Source organism: Pelodiscus sinensis, chromosome 11, assembly GCF_049634645.1.
Source record: "Pelodiscus sinensis isolate JC-2024 chromosome 11, ASM4963464v1, whole genome shotgun sequence".
NCBI classification, from domain to species: domain Eukaryota; kingdom Metazoa; phylum Chordata; order Testudines; family Trionychidae; genus Pelodiscus; species Pelodiscus sinensis.
Genome location: NC_134721.1, coordinates 43,833,568 through 43,854,802, shown reverse-complemented (window position 1 = coordinate 43,854,802; position 21,235 = coordinate 43,833,568). Strand labels below are relative to the sequence as shown.

Sequence of the window (21,235 nt, the reverse complement as noted above, 5' to 3'; positions counted from 1 at the left end):
GCCGACGGAGCTTCTCGGGGGCTGGCCCCAGACTGGGAACTGCCCGGGGAAGAGATCGGACAGGACCCGGGCACAGCCCCGCCCTGGGTAACCCTGCGGCTGCCTGGTGCGACAGCGCTCACATCCCATCGTCCCACGTGCTCCGGGCACAGCCCCGCCCTGGGTAACCCTGCGGCTGCCCGGTGCGACAGCACTCACATCCCATCGTCCCACGTGCTCCGGGCACAGCCCCGCCCTGGGTAACCCTGCGGCTGCCCGGTGCGACAGCGCTCACATCCCATCGTCCCACGCGCTCCGGGCACAGCCCCGCCCTGGGTAACCCTGCGGCTGCCCGGTGCGACAGCGCTCACATCCCATCGTCCCACGTGCTCCGGGCACAGCCCCGCCCTGGGTAACCCTGCGGCTGCCCGGTGCGACAGCACTCACATCCCATCGTCCCACGTGCTCCGGGCACAGCCCCGCCCTGGGTAACCCTGCGGCTGCCCGGTGCGACAGCGCTCACATCCCATCGTCCCACGCACGGCCGGCCCTCGCGGCAGGACAGCCCGCCAGGGAGCCCTCGCGTTACCTGCGGCGGAGATGGGCCCGCGGCTTCCCCTCCGGCAGTTCTTTCCGCTGCCAGCCGGCTGGCCAGGAGGAGCGGGCTGGATGGGTATAGCTCCCTCCCCGAGCGCGCGCTGGCACCGGCAGGATGCTATGGTGATGGCGGCCGTACGAGTCGCCAGATTAGATAAGGGACTCGTCTCTTTCGTGTACTTTGCACACATTAACCCCTCGGCGACAGGCTCGGAGGCCGGCGCCTCCGTCCCGCTCCGCTTCCCCGCTGCCTCGCTGCCGGGCCGCAATAGGAAAACGCAGAGCCACGCGAGGGGGCGAACGACAGCTGAATGCTCTACTGGGCCTGGCCTCCTAGACCCGGGTGAGGCTCTGGCGACAGGCTCCTGTCCGGGAGGCAGCGGCAGGCGTGGCCTGTCGGGGGCAGCCAGCGAAGGCAGCATGGACAACGGCTCTGCAGGGCTGCCGGGCGGCACCCGAGCCGCACACGACGGCGCGGGCTGGAGGACGACACCCCTGGGGACTCGGCAGCTCCTGGCCGAGAAAGGACACAGCCTGGCTTGTGGGTCACGCAATCAGCCCCATGTGGGGAGGCCCCGCCCCCAGGAGAACGGCGGTTTCCCCTCCACGGGGGCACGGTTGGAAAAGGATCCATCTCGGGCTTGGCTCCTGCACTCGGCTCCAGCAGCAGCTTTGCTCGGGACAGAGCGGTGACCCGTCCGAGCGCAGGGTGCACACCGGAGATGTGGGAGCCGGCCGTTTGTCTGGCCCCCCGTTCCTCTTGGCCCCCCATCCCTGCCCCATTGCTCCCCCGTCTGCCAGCATCTGTGCGTCTAATGGGGCCACGTAGCCTCCTCCCAGGCCCTGCCTTCCCCTGCGTAAGATACCAGGGAACACCCCGTCCTCCCTGGGCAGGCAGGGATGCTGCCCTGTGCTCCCTGCCTTGTCCAGGAGCGGTTCCGGATTAGCAGCTGCTCCCTGCCCTGAGCTCCCCCACCCCAACGTAGGGCCCCCCCATGGGCCCGCAACAGGCCCCGGGACCTGGGCTTCTCAAAACGGGGAGGGGAGTCCCTGGACATCTGCCTATGCCAGGACCTGCCAGGCAAGAGCTCTGGGAGCCGGAGCAGGCCGGAGACGGGGCGAGGCCAGTCCCTGGATCCGACAGGCGGGGGCAGCTGAGTGCAGTCAGCACACACCTTTATTGCCAGGAACGCAGGACCTCGGAGCACCCCATGCCAGCAGCACTGGCTGGGGGTCCCTCGGCCCCCACAGCCTGCTGGGAGTTTCAGTCTCGGGCGGCAGCAGCAGGCGGTGCCGGAGCCACAGTGCCGGAGCCACGGGGCCAGAGCTACGGGGCCAGAGCCACGGGGCCAGAGCCAGCAGGCGAGGGAGACGCTTCGGCAGCAGCTCCACGGGTGCGGGCAGCTCAGCGTTGCCGGGTCTGCCGGGGCGTGGGGCTCAGAGGCGGAGCTGGAGCAGGTAGCGGAGCTGGCACTGGCTCTCCTGGTAGATCAGGTACTCGCTCTGGCTGAAGTAGGAGTCCTGGTACGTGGCCACCGGGACGGGCTCCCCCTGCGGCACCACCACCTTCCTGCCTTCCACCGTCAGCTCCCGGTCACAAGCAGGATCTGGAGGCGTGGGGGGGAGGAGTTAGCGCGCGGGACTGGGCTCGGCAAGACACCCCTCCCCCACCGGGGGCAACTCACCCGGCTCGGTCCTGCCGCGGGCCACCACGCTGTCGTGCCCCGGGGGCGGCTTGCGCAGGGAGGAGTCGTCCCGGGTGATCCGATGCTCCTTGCCCAGGGCCACCTCGGTGAGGAACATGATCCCGACGCGCTGGGAGGTGCAGCTCACTGCAGAGGGGAGAGCAGCCGGCGCTGCGGAGCCTGGCGGGGCGGCGGGGCCCCCGGAGCGCCCCCCGGAGCTGGCAGCGCAGGAGCAGGGCAAGCGCGGGTGGGGCCATCAGACCGGAGCCCCGCCCCTTTGGAGGCCCCGCCCCTGCACTGCCTCTCCCCCAGAGGCCCCGCCCTCCACTTGCTCCTCTCCGCCCCTCCCCCACCACTTGCCCTCATGGACCGTAAAACATCCCCCCCCCCAGTTGCAGCCCCTCCAGCCAGTGGTTCACAGCCCCTCTCCGGAGGGGCCGGGGGCTCCCAAAGCGACTCCAGCCCCACAAGGCTGCGAGGGAGGAGGGGGCAAAGCAGGGAGTGGGGGAGGAGGGCTGAAGGAAGCCCCCAGGAAAGCAGGGAGCCCTGCCCCCCCAGCCAGGAGTTCCCCTCTGGCCCGCAAGGAAGCAGCTGCTCCTCACACTCTCCCTCCCTCTACCCTCTTGCTCGCACCCCCATCGCCCTGGCACATCAGCTGGGCCGCACCATGCAAGAGGGTGCAGGCCGGGGCAGGAGAGGGCAGGGGAGCCGGAGAACGCGCTGCCCCCAGACAGAGACTCAGCCCGTGGGGGCTGCCGGCGTCTCCCCTGGCTGGGAGGGGACCCGAGAGAGGCGTGGGGCAGAGCAGGGGGTCCCGGGCTGCAGGCCTTACCGTAGGAAATGGACTTGCCGTTCTCGGAGGCAAAGTAAAGGCCCCGGCCCACGCGCCCGCCCGCGTGCGGCATGATGCGCAGCCCGCTCTTGAGGATGGCGGCCACCACCGCCACGTTGGTGCCGTGCCACAGCAGGCGCCGGTTCTCCAGGTGGTCGTGAGCCCGGAAGCGCTCGCCCTGTGGAGCCGCACAGGCCTCAGCGCCGGCCAGCAGGGGCACTGCCTGCCCGGCACCACCACGGCCTCCCTGCTGCAGGGGGCATCTCGGCGCCTGCCCACGCGCCCGGCACCGCCACGGCCTCCCTGCTGCAGGGGACCTCTCGGCGCCTGCCCACGCGCCCGGCACCGCCACGGCCTCCCTGCTGCAGGGGACCTCTCGGCGCCTGCCCACGCGCCCGGCACCGCCACGGCCTCCCTGCTGCAGGGGACCTCTCGGCGCCTGCCCACGCGCCCGGCACCGCCACGGCCTCCCTGCTGCAGGGGACCTCTCGGCGCCTGCCCACGCGCCCGGCACCGCCACGGCCTCCCTGCTGCAGGGGACCTCTCGGCGCCTGCCCACGCGCCCGGCACCGCCACGGCCTCCTTGCTGCAGGGGACCTCTCGGCGCCTGCCCACGCGCCCGGCACCGCCACGGCCTCCCTGCTGCACGGGACCTCTCGGCCTCGGCGACCCCTGCAGCAGCCCGACTGCCCTGTGGCCAGCGCTGAACAAGGGCAGAGCAGCCGGGGCCGAGCCGGGCTGCAAGGGCTTCCCGGAGCCTGGTGCTGCGCCCAGCGGCTGTGTGTGCCGAGCTGCCCCCCCCCACGTACCCAAGCGCCCGGAGCGGCAGGGCCCTGGTGCACTCACCTCCCCCTCCCGCTTCACCTTCCAGATGTTCAGGATCTGGACCTTCTGGTGTTTCTGCCGCGTCTTCTCCACGTAGGTCTGGATCACCTGGGGGAGGGCAGCGTGACTGTGGGGCCCTCGCTCACCCCCCAGGGCTGGCGCCCACCCCTCACAACGGGCCACGTGGGCCTGTCCCACAGGAGCAGGGGACGTGTCCTCCCCGCCCTCCCCAGCATCTCCAGCCGCCCCACCCAGCCCCCCAGCTCCACCACCGAGCCCCCGACCCCAGCCCCTCCCCAGCTCTCAGCCCGGCCCCAACTCCCTCCACCCGCCCACACCTGGAACTCCTCCGAGGCCGGGTCCAGGAGGCTCAGCTGGCACTTCAGCAGCCCGTAGTCCCTGTCCAGCGGGTGAGGCACGTCCTCCACCTCCTCCTCCTCCTCCTCCTCCTTCTTCTGCGCCTGCAGGCTCTGGGCCAGCTCGATGTCGGCCAGCACCTACCGGGAGGGGCGGCCGCGTTCACCCTTCGCGCCCCGGCGGCGCCTGTCCAGAGACGCTGGGCCGAGGGAGGGGGCGACCCCGGCTGCCCGGGGCTGGCTGGACCCGCCGACGGCTCCAGGGCTCTTCGACGGCCGCCGGGCCGGGCCCCCACCCTCCAGCAGGCCCCAAGGAGACACCCTCCGCGGTGGCCGTTCCCCCAGGCAGGGCCAGGCCGGGCCCCTGCCTCTTCCCACCCGGCCCTGGCTGGCGCCAAGGCAGCCCAAGGCCCCGCCCGCCCCCAGCCCCGGCGGGCGCAGCGCCACCTCACCAGCAGCATGTCCTTCTTGGCCTGCAGGGTGTCGGGCGTGTCGATGGGGGGCGGGCGGGCGCGCCCGAAGCTGTGGGGGACGATGGTGTAGAAGCGGGACGACAGCTCCTCCAGCCGCTTGCCGGGCCGCGCCTGCTCCCGCAGCACCGCCTCGATGGCCTCCAGCGCCTCGAACCCCCTGGCGATCTGCTGCTTGCTCAGCTTGCCCAGCGGCATCTTCTTCACGTCTGGCCGGCCCGGGAGGGGGGCTCAGCAGGGGCCTGGCACCTCTCCGGGCCCTGCCCTGCCCCCACCCCGCCCTGCGCCCCTTATTCCAGCCCCGGCTCCCCTCCCCTCCCTGCCCCCACCCCGCCCTGCGCCCCTTATTCCAGCCCCGGCTCCCCTCCCCTCCCAGCCCTGCCCCCACCCCGCCCTGCGCCCCTTATTCCAGCCCCGGCTCCCCTCCCCGCCCTGCCCCCACCCCGCCCTGCGCCCCTTATTCCAGCCCCGGCTCCCCTCCCCTCTCCGCCCTGCCCCCACCTCGCCCTGCGCCCCTTATTCCAGCCCCGGCTCCCCTCCCCTCCCGGCCCTGCCCCCACCCCGCCCTGCGCCCCTTATTCCAGCCCCGGCTCCCCTCCCCTCCCTGCCATGCCCCCACCCCGCCCTGCACCCCTTATTCCAGCCCCGGCTCCCCTCCCCTCCTGGCCCTGCCATGCCCCCACCCCGCCCTGCGCCCTTATTCCAGCCCCGGCTCCCCTCCCCTCCCTGCCATGTCCCCACCCCACCCTTCACCCCTTATTCCAGCCCCGGCTCCCCTCCCCTTCCGGGCCTGCCCCCACCTCGCCCTGCGCCCCTTATTCCAGCCCCGGCTCCCCTCCCCTCCCTGCCATGCCCCCACCCCGCCCTGCGCCCCTTATTCCAGCCCCGGCTCCCCTCCCCTCCCTGCCATGCCCCCACCCCGCCCTGCGCCCCTTATTCCAGTCCTGGCTCCCCTCCTGGCCCTGCCATGTCCCCCACCCTGCACCCCTTAGTCCAGGCCTGGACTAGCTCAGGGTGTGGGACAGGATGGGGAGGGCATTGGCAGGCCTGGACTGCCGGGGAGCAGAGCCACTTTGCAATCCGGCCGGGCCCAGCGTCTCGCGATTGAACGGGCCGATCACGGGCACGGCTCAGCCAGGTCCCACGATCTAGCGCAGCCCAGCACCTCCGCCCGAGCCCGGCGCCCGCTAACGGGACCCCTGGCTAGGCCCATTCCAGGTGCCCTCAGCCCCGCCCCCACCCGCTGGTCCCCCCCGTACCAATGTTCATGGTCTGCATGGCCTCCCGGAACATGTCGTTGCTGAAGAGGAGCGAGACCAGCTCCTGCGTGGCCTTGTCCAGGGTGCAGGGCAGCGTCCGCTGCGTCAGGCGCCTCCCCCCGTCCACGCTGTCCACCTGCGGGAGGAGGGGGGCTCAGCTCTGACCGCAGAGGGGCTCCCCCCAGACGCTCCCTCCCCCCATGGGGCCTGCCAATGCCACCCCCGTCCGCCTGCAGGCCAGCTGCAAGAGAACCCCCCCCCCCAGCACGTCAGCAATGGATCCCCCTAACCCTGCCTGGCCCCCCTCCACCTTAACCCCCCAGGCAGGTTCCTGCTCCCCTGCCCCCCCCCCCCGTCACTCACCTTCACAGTCACCTCCCCGTCCTCGGCCCCGCGCTCCACCTCGATCAGGGTGTACTTGCCGGGCTGGGCCACAAAGTTCTCCCGCTCGGCCCAGCTGTTCTTGGTCTTCTCCCGGAACTTCTTCTCAAAGTCCTTCTTGGCAGCCTCCAGCGACGGGAAGCGGCTCAGCTTCGACTGCCCCGGCTCCCCCTGGGAGGGGAGGAACCCGCGGCGGGTAAGGCGGCGCCCCACTCCGGCCCTTATCTCGGGGCGTCTCGGCAGACGTGCAGCCCACGGAGCCCGCAGGCCCCAAGCAGGCTAGCGGCCCAGTGGGCTGCGACTGGAGGAGCAGAGGCAGCAGAGCGAGGGACCGTTCCCCTTTATTCGGCACTGGGGGGCCACATCTGGAGTGTTGCGGCCGGTTCTGGGCCCCCCACTACAGAAAGGACGTGGGCCCATTGGAGCGGGGCCAGCGGAGGGCGAGGAAAATGATGAGGGGGCTGGAGCACGAGTTATGGAGAGAGGCTGAGGGAGGTGGGTCTGTTTAGTCTGCAGAAGAGAAGAGTGAGGGGGGATTTCAACTCCCTGCAGGGGGGGTCCAAAGAGGCTGGAGAGAGGCTGTTCTCAGTGGTGCAGGTGGCAGAACAAGGAGCAATGGGCTCAAGTTGCAGTGGGGAAGGTCTAGGTTGGATATTAGGAAAAACTATTTCCCTAGGCGGGTGGGGAAGCCCTGGGCTGGGTTCCCCAGGGAGGGGGTGGCGTCTCCATCCCTAGAGGTGTTTCAGTCCCGGCTTGACCAAGCCCTGGCTGGGCTGATTGAGTCGGGGCTGGTCCTGCTTTGGGCAGGGGGCCGGACTCCATGACTCCTGAGCTCTCTGCCAGCCCCAGGATCCTACAAAGATCTCCTCTGAGAAGGAAGGGGGGAGCCCCGACACGCAGGGAGGGGGATTCTTGGGAGAGAAGTGGGGCCCATCCTTGCCCAGTGTTCATTCCGCTCGGTGACAAGGTTTTGAAGGGGCCATCGTAAGGGAAGCCAGCCTGGCAAAGTCGCCCTTTGGGAAGGTGCCTTTAGAGAATTCTGCCAGGGCACTTTTAAACGGCAAACCCAAACCTGAACCGGGGGAAACCTGGGCGTGCAAAGGGCATTTCCTATTTCCAAACTGCTTCAGACGCTGCATTGTGTGGAACCGCCCAGCTAGGTCACCTTAACTCTGCCCCAGGCCATCACCACTTGGGGGTGATCTTACAGTTACGAATGGCCCAACCGTTTGTCACATCTTCAGGGCAACTGCACACGTAGCCCTCCCTGGGGCCCCCCCAAGAGGCCCTCAGCCACCCCCGCTCTTGGGTGGAGACCCACGTCTCATTCCCTCCTGACTGGGGATTTTATAGCTGCATTACACTGCATGGTCACCAGCAAGCTTGTGCCTGTCCCAGGCTGTGTCTACACTGGCAAGTTATTCCAGAAAATCAGCCGCTTTTCTGGAAAAACTTGCCAGCTGTCTACACTGGCCGCTTGAATTTCCGGAAAAGCACTGACGATCTAATGTAAAATCATCAGTGCTTTTCCGGAAAAACTATGCTGCTCCCGTTCGGGCAAAAGTCTTTTTCTGGAAAACTGTTCTGGAAAAGGGCCAGTGTAAACAGCACAGTACTGTTTTCCGCAAAAAAGCCCCGAGCGCGAAAATGACGATCGGGGCTTTTTTGCGGAAAAGCGCGTCTAGATTGGCCACGGACGCTTTTCCGCAAAAAGCGCTTTTCCGGAAAAGCGTCCTGCCAATCTAGACATGCTTTTCCGAAAATGCTTTTAACGGAAAACTTTTCCGTTAAAAGCATTTCCGGAAAATCATGCCAGTGTAGACGTAGCCATGATGTTTATTAGTTCCCATAAGAGAAGAACTAGAGGACACCAAATGAAATTAATGGGGAGCAGGTTTAAAACTAATAAAAGAAAATTCTTCTTCACACAGCGTGTAGTCAACCTGTGGAACTCCTTGCCAGAGGAGGCTGTGCAGGCTAGGACTATAATAGAGTTTAAAGAGAAGCTAGATAATTTCATGGAGGTTAGGTCCATAAAAGGCTATTAGCCAGGGGATAAAATGGTGTCCTTGGCCTCTGTTTGTCAGAGGCTGGAGAGGGATGGCAGGAGACAAATCGCTTGATCATTGTCTTTGGTCCACCCTCTCTGGGGCACCTGGTGCTGGCCACTGTGGGCAGACAGGCTACTGGGCTAGATGGACCTTTGGTCTGACCCAGTACGGCCGTTCTTATGTTTCCAACAGCTCTGCCCAGAGGTCGGCTGTACGTTACCACACAGCTCCTTCCAAGCATGCACATGGATTATTCTCCGGGTAAAAGCCTTCCAGAGACAACGTATGAAAGCGAACAAGGCCCCCACCCCCACGCTGAACGCTTACCACAGACCCCGCCCCACGCTCTGGTCAATTTCAGTTCCCGGTTACCCTGTCTTAGACCCAGAAGCAGCACAGAGGCCTGGAGTCTGTTGTGGCTCAGGCTACTCATCCAAAAGCCTCTCTCTGTCGGTGGGGCTCTGGAGAAGCCAGTGCAACAGGAGCGTCTCCCGAGGCGGCGGGACCCGGGGGGGTTGCTCTAATGATCCTGTTGTCGTCTCTTCCTGGCAGAGCCGTGTAACCCTCTCCCCGCGGGCACCTCCCACTCCTGGGCCCCCAGCCAGGGCACTGACCTACCCGAGTCCCAGCGGGGCAGGGAGCTGTCCTGCCTGTCGCACCATCCCCCCAGGCCCGGGCTGCCTGGAGTTAAAGCTACCCCAGCTGTGACAGAGTCTGGGTAAGGCAGATCAGAGCCCCTGGGACCTGGCCAGGGAGGCTGGGCTGGGCTGCAAGGCTAGGTCTGCCCCGAGCACCTTCCACGCAGGGCGCTGGGTCTAGCCCTGGCCTGGCCATGACAGGGTCAGCAGCCTCCACGGTCCTACCCCCGCCAGTCCCTGGAACCCCAGGGAGCGGGTTGAGACTGACCCCTAGTGGCCAGGGCGGGAATCTCACTCCGGCAGCCCATGGAAACCACCAGTGCACAGGACAGGATCTGAGCGCTGCACGCACAGCGACACGGCCCCGCCAAGCTCACAGCTTGAGAGGTGCCTCCCGGACGGGGAGCAGCCCGCCCCTTGGGGGGGACACGCCCGGTGGCTGCAGTGTCGAGGGTGCGTCCTCCCACCCCCCCATGGGGACGTCGGTGGGGTCTGCCGCCTCCAGCACCTGCGGGGAAGGGGGGAGCGCCTGTGGGTCTGTGTGCGGGGCAGGGCCTGGCGTCCATGCGCATGAGGGGGGGCGGCGAACAGGATCTGTGGGGTGGCGGAGGGATGCCGGACCCTGCACACGGTGGGGATGGGAAGGGGATGAACAAGAGGAAAGGGGGAGCCCCCGCGGCTCGGAGCCGACCGGCCCTTCCAGGACGCACAAAGCGCGCACCAGGCCTGCCCTGGGGTGGGACAGGCCCCCGCGAGCCGCGCTCCCACCCAGCGTACGGGGCAGGGGAGCTGTGCTAGAGCCTCCTCCGACCCCCCGGGAGCCAGGGCGTGGCTCAGCTGCTGGAAGGGAGCCAGGGAAACACCGGTGAGCCAAACTCCCGGCTCCGGCCCGTGGCGGCAGGGCAGACGCCATGTCTCATGGCTTGGCGAGGGTTCGCCCGCCCGCCTCAGCCCCGGGTTTTGCTCACGGCCCTGCCCCGGGCCGGGCGGTGCTGGCTGGGCCCCGGGCTCACTGGGACGATGCCCCCCCCGGTGGCACAGCCCCAGCGGGGGCAGGGCGGCAGGCACTCACCACGCGCCCCCAGCGGTTCCAGCAGCTGTAGGTGCCGCCCTGCTCGATGAGCTGGATCATGTAGAACTTGTTGTTGTTGTTCCCGATGTCGGTTTGGTTCAGCATGCAGTCGTAGTCCTCGTGGATCTGACCCAACACAGGGCAGCCGTGACCGGAGGGGCCCTTGGGCGTGGGTGGCCACACAGCTGCCCCGGGTCAGACTGTGCTGGGTGGCACACGGCGGGGTCACCCCTGCACTCCGTGCCTCACGCCAGGATCCCCGGGCCGCGCCCCAGAGCAGTGTCAGCGACCGGGGTCCGCGCTGGGCCCCTGGGGCCGGGATCCCCGGGCCGCGCCCCAGAGCAGTGTCAGCGACCGGGGTCCGCGCTGGGCCCCTGGGGCCGGGATCCCCGGGCTGCACCCCAGAGCAGTGTCAGCGACCGGGGTCCGCGCTGGGCCCCTGGGGCCGGGATCCCCGGGCTGCACCCCAGAGCAGTGTCAGCGACCGGGGTCCGCGCTGGGCCCCTGGGGCCGGGATCCCCGGGCTGCACCCCAGAGCAGTGTCAGCGACCGGGGTCCGCGCTGGGCCCCTGGGGCCGGGATCCCCGGGCTGCACCCCAGAGCAGTGTCAGCGACCGGGGTCCGCGCTGGGCCCCTGGGGCCGGGATCCCCGGGCCCCGCCCCAGAGCAGTGTCAGCGACCGGGGTCCGCGCTGGGCCCCTGGGGCCGGGATCCCCGGGCTGCACCCCAGAGCAGTGTCAGCGACCGGGGTCCGCGCTGGGCCCCTGGGGCCGGGATCCCCGGGCTGCACCCCAGAGCAGTGTCAGCGACCGGGGTCCGCGCTGGGCCCCTGGGGCCGGGATCCCCGGGCTGCACCCCAGAGCAGTGTCAGCGACCGGGGTCCGCGCTGGGCCCCTGGGGCCGGGATCCCCGGGCTGCACCCCAGAGCAGTGTCAGCGACCGGGGTCCGCGCTAGGCCCCTGGGGCCGGGATCCCCGGGCTGCGCCCCAGAGCAGTGTTAGCGACCGGGGTCCGCGCTGGGCCCCTGGGGCCGGGATCCCCGGGCTGCACCCCAGAGCAGTGTCAGCGACCGGGGTCCGCGCTGGGCCCCTGGGGCCGGGATCCCCGGGCTGCGCCCCAGAGCAGTGTTAGCGACCGGGGTCCGCGCTGGGCCCCTGGGGCCGGGATCCCCGGGCTGCACCCCAGAGCAGTGTTAGCGACCGGGGTCCGCGCTGGGCCCCTGGGGCCGGGATCCCCGGGCCGCGCCCCAGAGCAGTGTCAGCGACCGGGGTCCGCGCTGGGCCCCTGGGGCCGGGATCCCCGGGCCGCGCCCCAGAGCAGTGTCAGCGACCGGGGTCCGCGCTGGGCCCCTGGGGCCGGGATCCCCGGGCTGCACCCCAGAGCAGTGTCAGCGACCGGGGTCCGCGCTGGGCCCCTGGGGCCGGGATCCCCGGGCTGCACCCCAGAGCAGTGTCAGCGACCGGGGTCCGCGCTGGGCCCCTGGGGCCGGGATCCCCGGGCTGCACCCCAGAGCAGTGTCAGCGACCGGGGTCCGCGCTGGGCCCCTGGGGCCGGGATCCCCGGGCTGCACCCCAGAGCAGTGTCAGCGACCGGGGTCCGCGCTGGGCCCCTGGGGCCGGGATCCCCGGGCCCCGCCCCAGAGCAGTGTCAGCGACCGGGGTCCGCGCTGGGCCCCTGGGGCCGGGATCCCCGGGCCCCGCCCCAGAGCAGTGTCAGCGACCGGGGTCCGCGCTGGGCCCCTGGGGCCGGGATCCCCGGGCTGCACCCCAGAGCAGTGTCAGCGACCGGGGTCCGCGCTGGGCCCCTGGGGCCGGGATCCCCGGGCTGCACCCCAGAGCAGTGTCAGCGACCGGGGTCCGCGCTGGGCCCCTGGGGCCGGGATCCCCGGGCTGCGCCCCAGAGCAGTGTCAGCGACCGGGGTCCGCGCTGGGCTGCGGCTCTTACCTGGGCAGCGGTGTCATTGCTCAGCTGACAGGCAGAATCGATCTTGGCTTTGACCTTCTCCTTGGGGGCGGATTTCAGTGCCTGCACGGTGGAGCGGACGTTGTCCTCCTCCGGCTCTGGCTTCACCTTCTTGCCCTGGGCCCGGGCCTTGGCCGGCGCCTTGCGTTTCGGGGCCATGGCTCCCTGTGGCGACAGCGCCCCGCTGCAGAAAGAGCCAGGGGCCCGGTTAGTCTGGCTGCTCTCCTGTGCTCTGCAGAGGCAGGAGGGAGGCCGAGGGGCCGTTCTGGTTTCCTGCTGGATTCCCCGGACAGGCCTGAAGCTTCACTAACCGTGGGCCAACGCCAAGGGCTCCGCAGGGCCAGGCTCCGGCAGCCTTGTGCTTACGGCAGCGGCTGGGAACCCGGGCTCTGCTCCCAGCCCTGACCGGCTGCAAATCACTGCATGCTGCTCTCTGCCTCAGTTTCCCCACCCACAAAATGGGGACCATACCCATTCCCCGGCTGAAAGAGGACAGGGAAGGCTCCATCTCGCTAGGGTGTGGGGCGAGCCTGAGGTGGAACAGCCTGGAAGCATCCCAACCTCCTGTTTCTAGAGCTAGTCCTGCTGGAGCCAACCAGGGCCACTGCACGCAGGCAGCGCCCCCGATCCGCTTAGCGAACCCTCCCTCCTGCCCCACTTGGCCCCCCCACGCCAAGCGCAAGCCCCCAGACGTTACTGTTCTGCTGGGAGCGCTGGGCCGAGCCTGGGCCCTCCAGAGAACCTGCAACCCTGCGAGGGGCCGGGCCGCACGGGATACAGCCAGCGAGGCCCCCCCAGTGCCGAAGGAAGCGGAGGGTTAGGAGCGGCAGAGGCGGCCCAGGAGAAAACCACAGAGCTTCCGGAGCACGGCTCAGAGTCCGGACTCAGAGCAGGTTGCCTCTCCCAGAACACACAGGCGGGAGAAGAGCTGGCAAGATGCCCACCGGCGGCGCCGGAGCCTGAGCCCACGTGTCGGGAGCCTGCTGCTCTCGTGGGCCAACGCTCCGGTGTCCTGCACGTCTTTCCTGCACGGCTCCACCAAGCCTCCGCACAGCCCTCGTCGTGCTGGATCTCAAACCAATTCTGAAAGAATTCTGCCGCTAGAAAACTCGACCGGTTGAGCCTCTCTCGTCCGGACCCCTGGGGACCTGAGCAGCACCAAATCGGAGAATTTGCCAAACCAGGGGCGGTCGATATTGTCTAGCAGCATCACCGACACTTCCACTGCTGGCTGGGCTCTGAGAAGACGTTTCGGGGTAAACTGGGCTAAACAGCAGCACCAAACAGAGAGCCAGGACGATAAACAAACTTTATGGGACCGAGGGAAACTTGGCCCCATTCGTGATAAACGACCACCCGGCTCACTAACAGCTGGATGTTGCTGGACTAGAGAGGTTCGACCTGTATTATGCAGCGTGCTCTGGGCAGTGCTAAAGGCAGGGGGATGCGCCACTGTCCGGGTGTCGCTGAGGCTGCCTGCCTGGGCCCCATCCCCTGTACTTTGCCAGGGGCACGGGAGTCTGCCAGCTCCCCTGCTACTATGAATCTGGTCTCAGACCTGCATGCATTCTGATCTTTGAACCAATACTCCCGCCTTGCTTTTTCAACACATCCTAGTGCAATCAAGAAGGACCGGCGCACAGGGTAAGCTCCGAGAGGGATATATCGACCCGGGGGTGCATGGCTGGTCCTCTAGGATCAGAAACTCGATGCCACTGGTGTTAAGGAACCATTCACCAGCAAGTCTGGCACGCTGGGGGTGGTACAAGGACTGGAATGCTCAAGGACCTGGCCTTTCCGGCTGCTTGTTAAACGGTGGTGAAAGGGACGTTGCCTTTGATTGCCCATATACTGCTCTTGGAGCCAAAGCACGTTGTAGTTCATAAGGATCGGCTGTACGCATGTGCTTGGCTGTGAGCTGAAACATTCGGCCCTCAGCCCGGGGGTAACGTGTCCGATCCTGGGAGAACTATTGTATACTAGGAGCAGTCTTTTCAGTGACCCTTGGTGTATTTGACTTGGGTGTCTGGTGGAGGTCTGAGGGTGGGATGGCTTGGAAAATCTAAGTATTGGACCGTCCACCAGCCTTGGGACTAGCCTGCCCCATTTGGTGCCACTTGTCCTGAATTTGGCAGTCCCAGTAGTGACCCATGGAGGCCAGGTTCCCCCCAGCCCGGTAACCAGCTGGGGTGTGCGCTTGGGCGCACTGGTCAAACCCACCCAGCAGCCATCAAAGGGGATTTCATCCCCAACCCCCTGGGTTACACCGCCCGGCTTCACTCGGCGCGCAGCGATGTGGCAAAACGCCGCACGATGGGATTACGCAGCAACGCAAAGCACAGTGGGTGAGGGCGTCCTGCTGCAAGCGTGTCCTACAGCACAAGCCCTGAAAGAGACAGCCCATTGGCGGGCTGGACGAGCGCCCCCTCAGGGGGACGACGACACACAGGTTGCTTTGGTGGCTGGTTGCCGATTCAGGAAGTTTTAAGGCGTGCGAAAAGGGGTGTTCCAGATGTGGCAATTTTGTGCTGTTCCCGATGCGGGAGGGCTCCCCGGACTAAATGGGAGTATATTCGGGGCCCATTGTATTACTACACTAACCATTCACATGAAGGCCTGAATTGTACACAACTCCTGGGGGGGGGGGGTTCAGAGCATGAAAGTGAACAATGGGTCAGACAAGCCCAGCCTCTTGGAACAAAAAGCGTGAAGTGGTTTTCCTGGGGAAAAACTCGGAGGCAGGAAATGCAAATTCTATACGCCCAGCTATGCAAAACCCAGCTTTCTGGTAGCACACCCTGAGGAGCAAGCCACTGTCAGCTGATTAGCTATTCACAGGAGGCCAAGATCAAAGGCACATGCCATCCTAAAAGAGGGCTGGGACTATGCCCGGTGGCTCGGAAGCTGAGCCGGTTATGAACTCGGCCACATGGATAACACAGCTGCGGGGAAGGGTGCAGGAGGTGACCTGCAGTCAACTATTTAGCATGTGTGTAGGGGCTTTTACTGTTAGTAATATGTGTTTATTCTAGAATGCTTTCACCTTACGAATACATGTCCTTGCTGGCTAGCTGGGTGATCACTCAACCACAAGCTTCTAGGCTGTGCGTGATCCCTGGCGAGAAAGCAAAGGACCATTCCTCTTCAGTACTGTCAGCCACACCAACTCAGCTGAGGAAGTGGGTTTTACCCACAAACGCTCGTGATTCTAGACAGTTTGTCAGTCCCTAAAGTGCCACAGGACCACGTGTTGTTTATAATTTGTTGGGGAAGAGTCAACATGGCTTCTGTGGTGTGCAGCTCCTCGCCATTTCACCCAGAAAGGGCATTGTCTCAACGACTTAACTACCTGCATCCTGCTTCAAAGACATTTTAACACAAGACTTCAAAGAGAAACCTGTGAACTGTCATTCATGCTTAAATTTGACACTTTACGTCTGGGCCTTAACAAAGACGGTAATTATCTCACCCATTACAAAGATAGCTAATGAGATTAGAGGTGATAATTGGGGAAGCTCACAGACATTAACCGCCCCCCCCCCCATTATCTCCCCTCTGTTCTGAAATTTGATTTGTCCTTTTGATATGTGTTCACTTTCTTTGATTGTATCCCTTTGGTATATACGGTTGTGCCAATTTTCTTCCACAATTTGATCTGAGGAAGTGGGTCTGGCCCACGAAAGCTCATCACCTAATAAACCATCTTGTTAGTCTTTAAAGTGCTGCATAGTCCTGTCTTTTGTTTCAGCTAGTACCTTGTTGGTTACTGTGCTTGGGCTGTGGGGGATCCCCACTGGCAGCTGTCTGTACCATCCCAGGGCAGTGGCTAAAACCAGTTCTACAAGTTAAGAGAGGAGGGTGAACAAAGGAAGTGTGTGCGAGAGGAATGGGAGTTTTTTGGGGCTGAAGCCATGAAAGAGAGGGTACGTCTACACTAGCCCCCTAGATCGATCTAGGGAGGCTAATGAGGGCGACCGGAATTACAAATCAAGCCCGGGATTTAAATATCCTGTGCTTGATTTGCATGTTCCCGGCCGGTCGCCATTTTAGAAATTGACTAGCCCGAAGTAACTGCCCGCGTCTACACGCAGCAGTGAAACGGGATCCCGCTCTAAAGCCCTAACTCGAATGAGCTGGTATTCCTCCTGCAATGAGGTTTACCAGCTAATGCAAATTAGGGGCTTTAAATCGGAATCCCGTTTCACTGCCGCATGTAGACGCGGGCAGTTACTTCGGGCTAGTCAATTTCTAAAATGGCGACCGGCCGGGAACGTGCAAATCAAGTACAGGATATTTAAATCCCGGGCTTGATTTGTAATTCTGGTCGCCCTCATTAGCCTCCTTGGATCGATCCAGGGGGCTAGTGTAGACGTACCCAGAGAGACTGAGGAGGAAGCTGGAGTTGTAGGGGCCCAGTCACCCCCATCTCAAGGGGGCCTGAGGCATCCTGGCCCTAATTCCTGTAACCAGATTACATCTGTGCTGCACTGTACCCTGGAGAAGCAATAAACTCCCTCTATTCTACTGGCTGGTGGAGTCTGTGCCTGTGGCTACGGGGGTGCAGGATTGGGCAGAACCCCAACTCGCCATCAGTTTCTGTAAAGGGAAATCCTGCCTCACCAATCTACTAGAGTTCTTTGAGGGGATCAACGAGCATGAGGCAATGGGGATCCAGTGGCTCTAGTGTACTTAAGATTTCCAGAAAGCCTTCGACGAGGTCCCTCCCAAAGGCTCTTAAGCAAAGGAAGTTGTTGTGGGATCAGAGGGAAGGATCCGCTGATGGACTGATAACCAGTTAAAAGATAGGAGACAAAAGTCAAGATCAACGGTCACTTTTATTAATGGAGACAGGTAACTAGCGGCGTCCTTCAGGGGTCCGTACTGGGGCCAATCCTATTCATAAACCATCTGGAATGAGGTCTAAACAGTGAGGTGGCAACATGGATAGATGATGCTAAACTGCTCAAGACGGTTAAGTTCCAGGCAGACTGCAAAGAACTGCAAACGGATCTCACAAAACCGGGTGGCTGGGCAAGGAATAGCAGATGAAATTCAATGCTGATAAGCGCAAAGTAATACACGGTGGAGAACACAATCCCAACGATACGTATAAAATGATGGGGTCTAAATTATCTGTTACCATGCACGAGAGAGATCTTGGAGACATTGTGGAGAAGTCTCTGAAAACAGCCACTCAACATGCAGCGGCAGGCAAAAAGCAAACAGAACGTCAGGAATCATTTCAAAAAGGATCGAGAAGACGACAGAGAATATCTTATTGCCTCTATAGAAAACCATGGTACGGCCACATCTTGAATACTGTGTGCAAATGAGGCTGCCCCATCTCAAAAAAGATACACTGGAATTGGAACAAGTTCAGAAAAGAACAAAAACTATTGGGGTATGGAAGGGCTTCCACATGAGGAGAGATTAATAAGGTTGGGACTTTTCATCTTGGAAAGTGATGGCTGAGGCATAGAGAAAGTAAATAAGGAAGTGCTATTTACTCCTCATACCACAAGAGCAAATGAAATGAATAGGCAACAGGTTTAAAAACAGACAAAAGAAAGTATTCCTTCACACAACACATAGCTAACTTGTGGAACTCCTTGCTGGAGGATGTTGTGAAGGCCAAGACTATAACAGGGTTCAAAAAAGAACTAGATAAATTCATGGAGGGTAAGCCATAGTGGGCAGAGATGGTGTTCCTAGCCTCTGTTTGCCAGAAGCTGGGAATGAGCGACAGGGAACAAATCAATTGACGATTCTCTGTTCTGTTCATTCCCTCCAAAGCACCAGGCGTTCTTACTACTACTGCTTAGTAGGCAAATCCTGCCTATTCTGGAAGTCTCTATGGACCACTGGAGAACTGGCAGAATTATAACATTCCCGATACTAAAGGAGTGAAAACTGGGAAAGGAAAGCAATTGTATTCTCCCGGTTGAAAATGCTAGTGTTGTAACTATTGAATTCAAACACCTATTAGACCCTTTGGAGAAAAGCACTCTTGGCTAAAGTTTGCCATTTTAGACCACACAATCAACCGCTAAGGTGTCCTCCAGCAAAGCCAGGGAACACTAGATTTGCCATGCCTGATATTTCTAAGACAAGAAACCCCCAAACCTTTAAATCTTCCAGTAAGCAGAAACCGGGGGGGGGGGGGGGGGGGGGAAGGTTTATACTTGGTAGGTCACCTTAACAATTTAAAAGTGAAGAGGTTTATGGGTAGATCTCTTCTCTCCCATGGGACAGAGGGAGAACCACTCCACCACAGGTATCCCCTCGCGGCCAAGAAAGGAATCGAATCTACCCGCACAAATAGCAACCGTGGGTTGCTCTTCTCCACTGAAACCTCCTCCGCCTACCCTGGCACAAAGAAACACAATGCCCAGCAGCAAGCTCCAATCCTGGCTGGAAGAATTGCCTGGATGATTCACTCCAGGTGGCAGCAGCCAAGAGCAGGAGCCACAAAAAGCCTGAACAGGAAGGAAAGACGGCAGGGGCAGAAGAGTTCCTGCCAGACACAGCACAGCTGTTTTCAGCGAGAACTTCCCCACGGGTGGGCAAGGAAAACGGGAACCTACGTGCTCCGTGAATCCAAGATTCCTGGGATGCCAGATGCAAGAGCTGTACTGTGTAGCCCTGGAGCTCCACAGCTGGATGTGGACCGCACAACGACACCCACGCAGCAGACTGGCTCGCTGGCCTCCCGGGGGTGTCTCGGGGGCAGGCAGACGGCGGTGATGCAGGACAAGCCGCAGCAGAAAACAGGGCCTTGTCATGCAGCGAAGCAACGGGAGCTCTGGCGAGGGGGGAAGGGAGCGCCCCAGAGTTCCCGAGGGGCCCCTTGGACCTGAGCTAAGATTGTGGCGAGGAGGAGGAACCCAGCGAGCAGGGAGGGCGCAGGCCGGCAGCTCCACTCCCAAAGCTAATCATGCTTCAGATCAGCACCAGCCGGAAGGCAGCAGATTGCGGCTGTGCCCGGAGGCCTGTCAGTGCTTTAACGGGCTGGGACAGGCACACACAGAACAGGCTCACCGCTGCCCTCCAACCCCCCTCTGGGCTGCTGGGGATGCAGAGGGGCACTCACCTGCCTGGAGCAGCTTTAGAGCCTGGGGGAGGGGCAGCTGCTCCTCCGGGCCGGCCGCAGCAGAGGAATGGGGACAGGACAAGTTGAGACAAGCCGGCGCTGGCACAGCCGCCCGCTCCCCCTGCCGCTCGCCTCCTCCCGGAGAGTGAGCTCAGCCCTTCTACGGAGAAGCAACTCCCCTTGCGGGAGAGGCGCCAGCTCGGCCCTGGGGAAAGGAGAAGCGAGCAGAGAGGGAGTCTCCCGCCGCGCTGTCAGTGCCAGGACGCTCGCAGGTCGCCCGCGCAGGCCCCGGGGAGGGGCAGCAGAGAAACACCCCGCCCCCCCGACAGAAGAGGGGCAGTGCTCAGCCGAGCCAGCACATTCCAGCCTGGCCCGAGGACCATGGCCCAAGCCAGGGAGGGGCCCAGCTCCGTCGCCAGCAGATCAGTGCTGGCCAGGAGCGGCTCTGACAGCGGCCGGGTTGCCCGAGTCCTCCCTACCCCCCCCCCCCGCCCAAATCAGCATTTGGCTTTCTGTGCCCCTGCCAGCTGCACAGGGACCCACCCAGAGAAGCCAGGCAAGGCAGAGAAGCTCCAGGCAGGCCAGGACACAGCGCTCTCTGCCCAGGGTGACGGCCGCGGGAGGGACAGCAGAGCCGCTGGCATGCCGGATGCCCCCCGCCCGCCCCGCAGGAAGCTCTTCAGAAAGGCCCAAAGCACCCAGCTGGCCCAGCAAGCTGCCACGCCCCCCATCTCTCATTTGGACCCGCACCCAGAAAGCCAGTCCCCCCCCAGCCCTTACCCTGCAACCTCAGACATCAGGGGGGCTGCCACGCCCTGTCCCACGCAGGGGAGTGCAGCATTGGGTGCGGGGAGGTGGTGCCCACTCAAATACCCCCTCCCGCCTCACCTCACCCCCTCCCCACCCTCAGCTATTCCCATCCACTGCTCCCACCTCTCCCCCTGTTCCGTCATCTCGCGCCTGGCCAGGCCTTCTGTGCCTTCAAGGGCCACTGCTCTTTGAGACCTTCCAACACTTTAACGCACAGACCGATGGGCAGGAAAAGGAAGATCAGACGGAGGAGAAATGTTACCTGCGCATCCTCACCACACAGACCTGCCACCCTCCATGCCAAGCAAGGCTGGTCAGACATTGGGTCGGTGTGCCAGCGGTACAGGTGCTACAGATCTTTGCCTCGTGATCCTTTCTACGTCAGAGCCAACACCCGCCTGCGGCTCTCACCAGAGCCCACCTGGAGTAATAGGGTCAAGAAGTCTCCCTCCCCATGGCCAACGTTCTGAGAGGGGACAGCTGCAGGGGTGAGGCCCACTGAGCCATACAGCAGCAGGGAAGGGGGGGAGCAGTGAGGGCTAGTGGCTAGGGCATGTGCTCAGATCCTCCTTCAATGGACTGGTGGCAGTTTACACCAGCTGAGCATTTGCCCCCAGGTTCATTTCCCTCATTTGTTGTTAGTGATTCTGGGCAAGTAACGCTCCCAGCCAGACGGGGGTAAACACCAGCCAGCCCCGCCCGGCGCAGGGAGCCTTGTGGGTAAAGAGCAGCGTGAATTCCCCCGCCTGGAACCCAGCCCCCAGGGGACCGGTTACCTAGTCGGAGCGCCACTAGACTCCACCCACCTTACAGACGTGGCCTTTGGGAGCCACAACGGCTCCGCACCCCTGGACAGGCCCTTTCCACTCATCCTCCCCACCCGCCTGCCATTCCCCCCAGGGAGAGTCCAGCTCCATCAGCATCCTCCAAAGCTACTGCCCCCCACGGGGACCCCAAGCCCAACGTGGGCCCTGCTGCTGTGCCTGCAAAATGGGCCCCACCCCCACAGTGCTGCTCATGTGGGGACCTGATCCCTGACGTCCCATTGCTACCCCCAACTAGCCTCGGCGTCCCCCACTGAGCCCCCCATAACAGCCCCGGGTCCCTCCAGCCAGTCCCCAAATCACACCGTTATCAGCCCCGGGGCCGGGCCCCCCCCTCCATAGCCAGCCCCGGGGCCGGGCCCCCCCCTCCATAGCCAGCCCCGGGGCCGGGCCCCCCCCTCCAT

General features: G+C 63.7%; 1 protein-coding gene across 4 annotated transcripts; it reads right to left on the bottom strand.

Annotated features, from left to right (window-relative positions):
• Window positions 1–1,735: 1,735 nt before the first annotated feature.
• Window positions 1,736–21,030, bottom strand: PARP3 (poly(ADP-ribose) polymerase family member 3). 4 transcript variants are annotated; one of them, XM_075939477.1, is made up of 12 exons: window positions 20,270–20,984; window positions 19,198–19,402; window positions 12,090–12,291; window positions 10,146–10,271; window positions 6,367–6,555; window positions 6,004–6,139; window positions 4,727–4,953; window positions 4,257–4,415; window positions 3,940–4,026; window positions 3,094–3,271; window positions 2,262–2,408; window positions 1,736–2,183 (listed from the first exon to the last, which is right to left on the bottom strand). In XM_075939477.1, the coding sequence occupies exons 3-12, from the start codon at window positions 12,264–12,266 to the stop codon at window positions 2,014–2,016; spliced, it is 1,596 nt and encodes a 531-aa protein (XP_075795592.1). In that variant the 5' UTR covers window positions 12,267–12,291; window positions 19,198–19,402; window positions 20,270–20,984; the 3' UTR covers window positions 1,736–2,013. The 4 variants fall into 4 exon arrangements, with proteins under 4 accessions (XP_075795592.1, XP_075795590.1, XP_075795591.1 ...); XM_075939475.1 differs by lacking the exon at window positions 19,198–19,402 and having other exon boundaries at window positions 20,270–20,992; XM_075939476.1 differs by lacking the exon at window positions 20,270–20,984 and having other exon boundaries at window positions 19,198–19,661.
• Window positions 21,031–21,235: the final 205 nt, after the last annotated feature.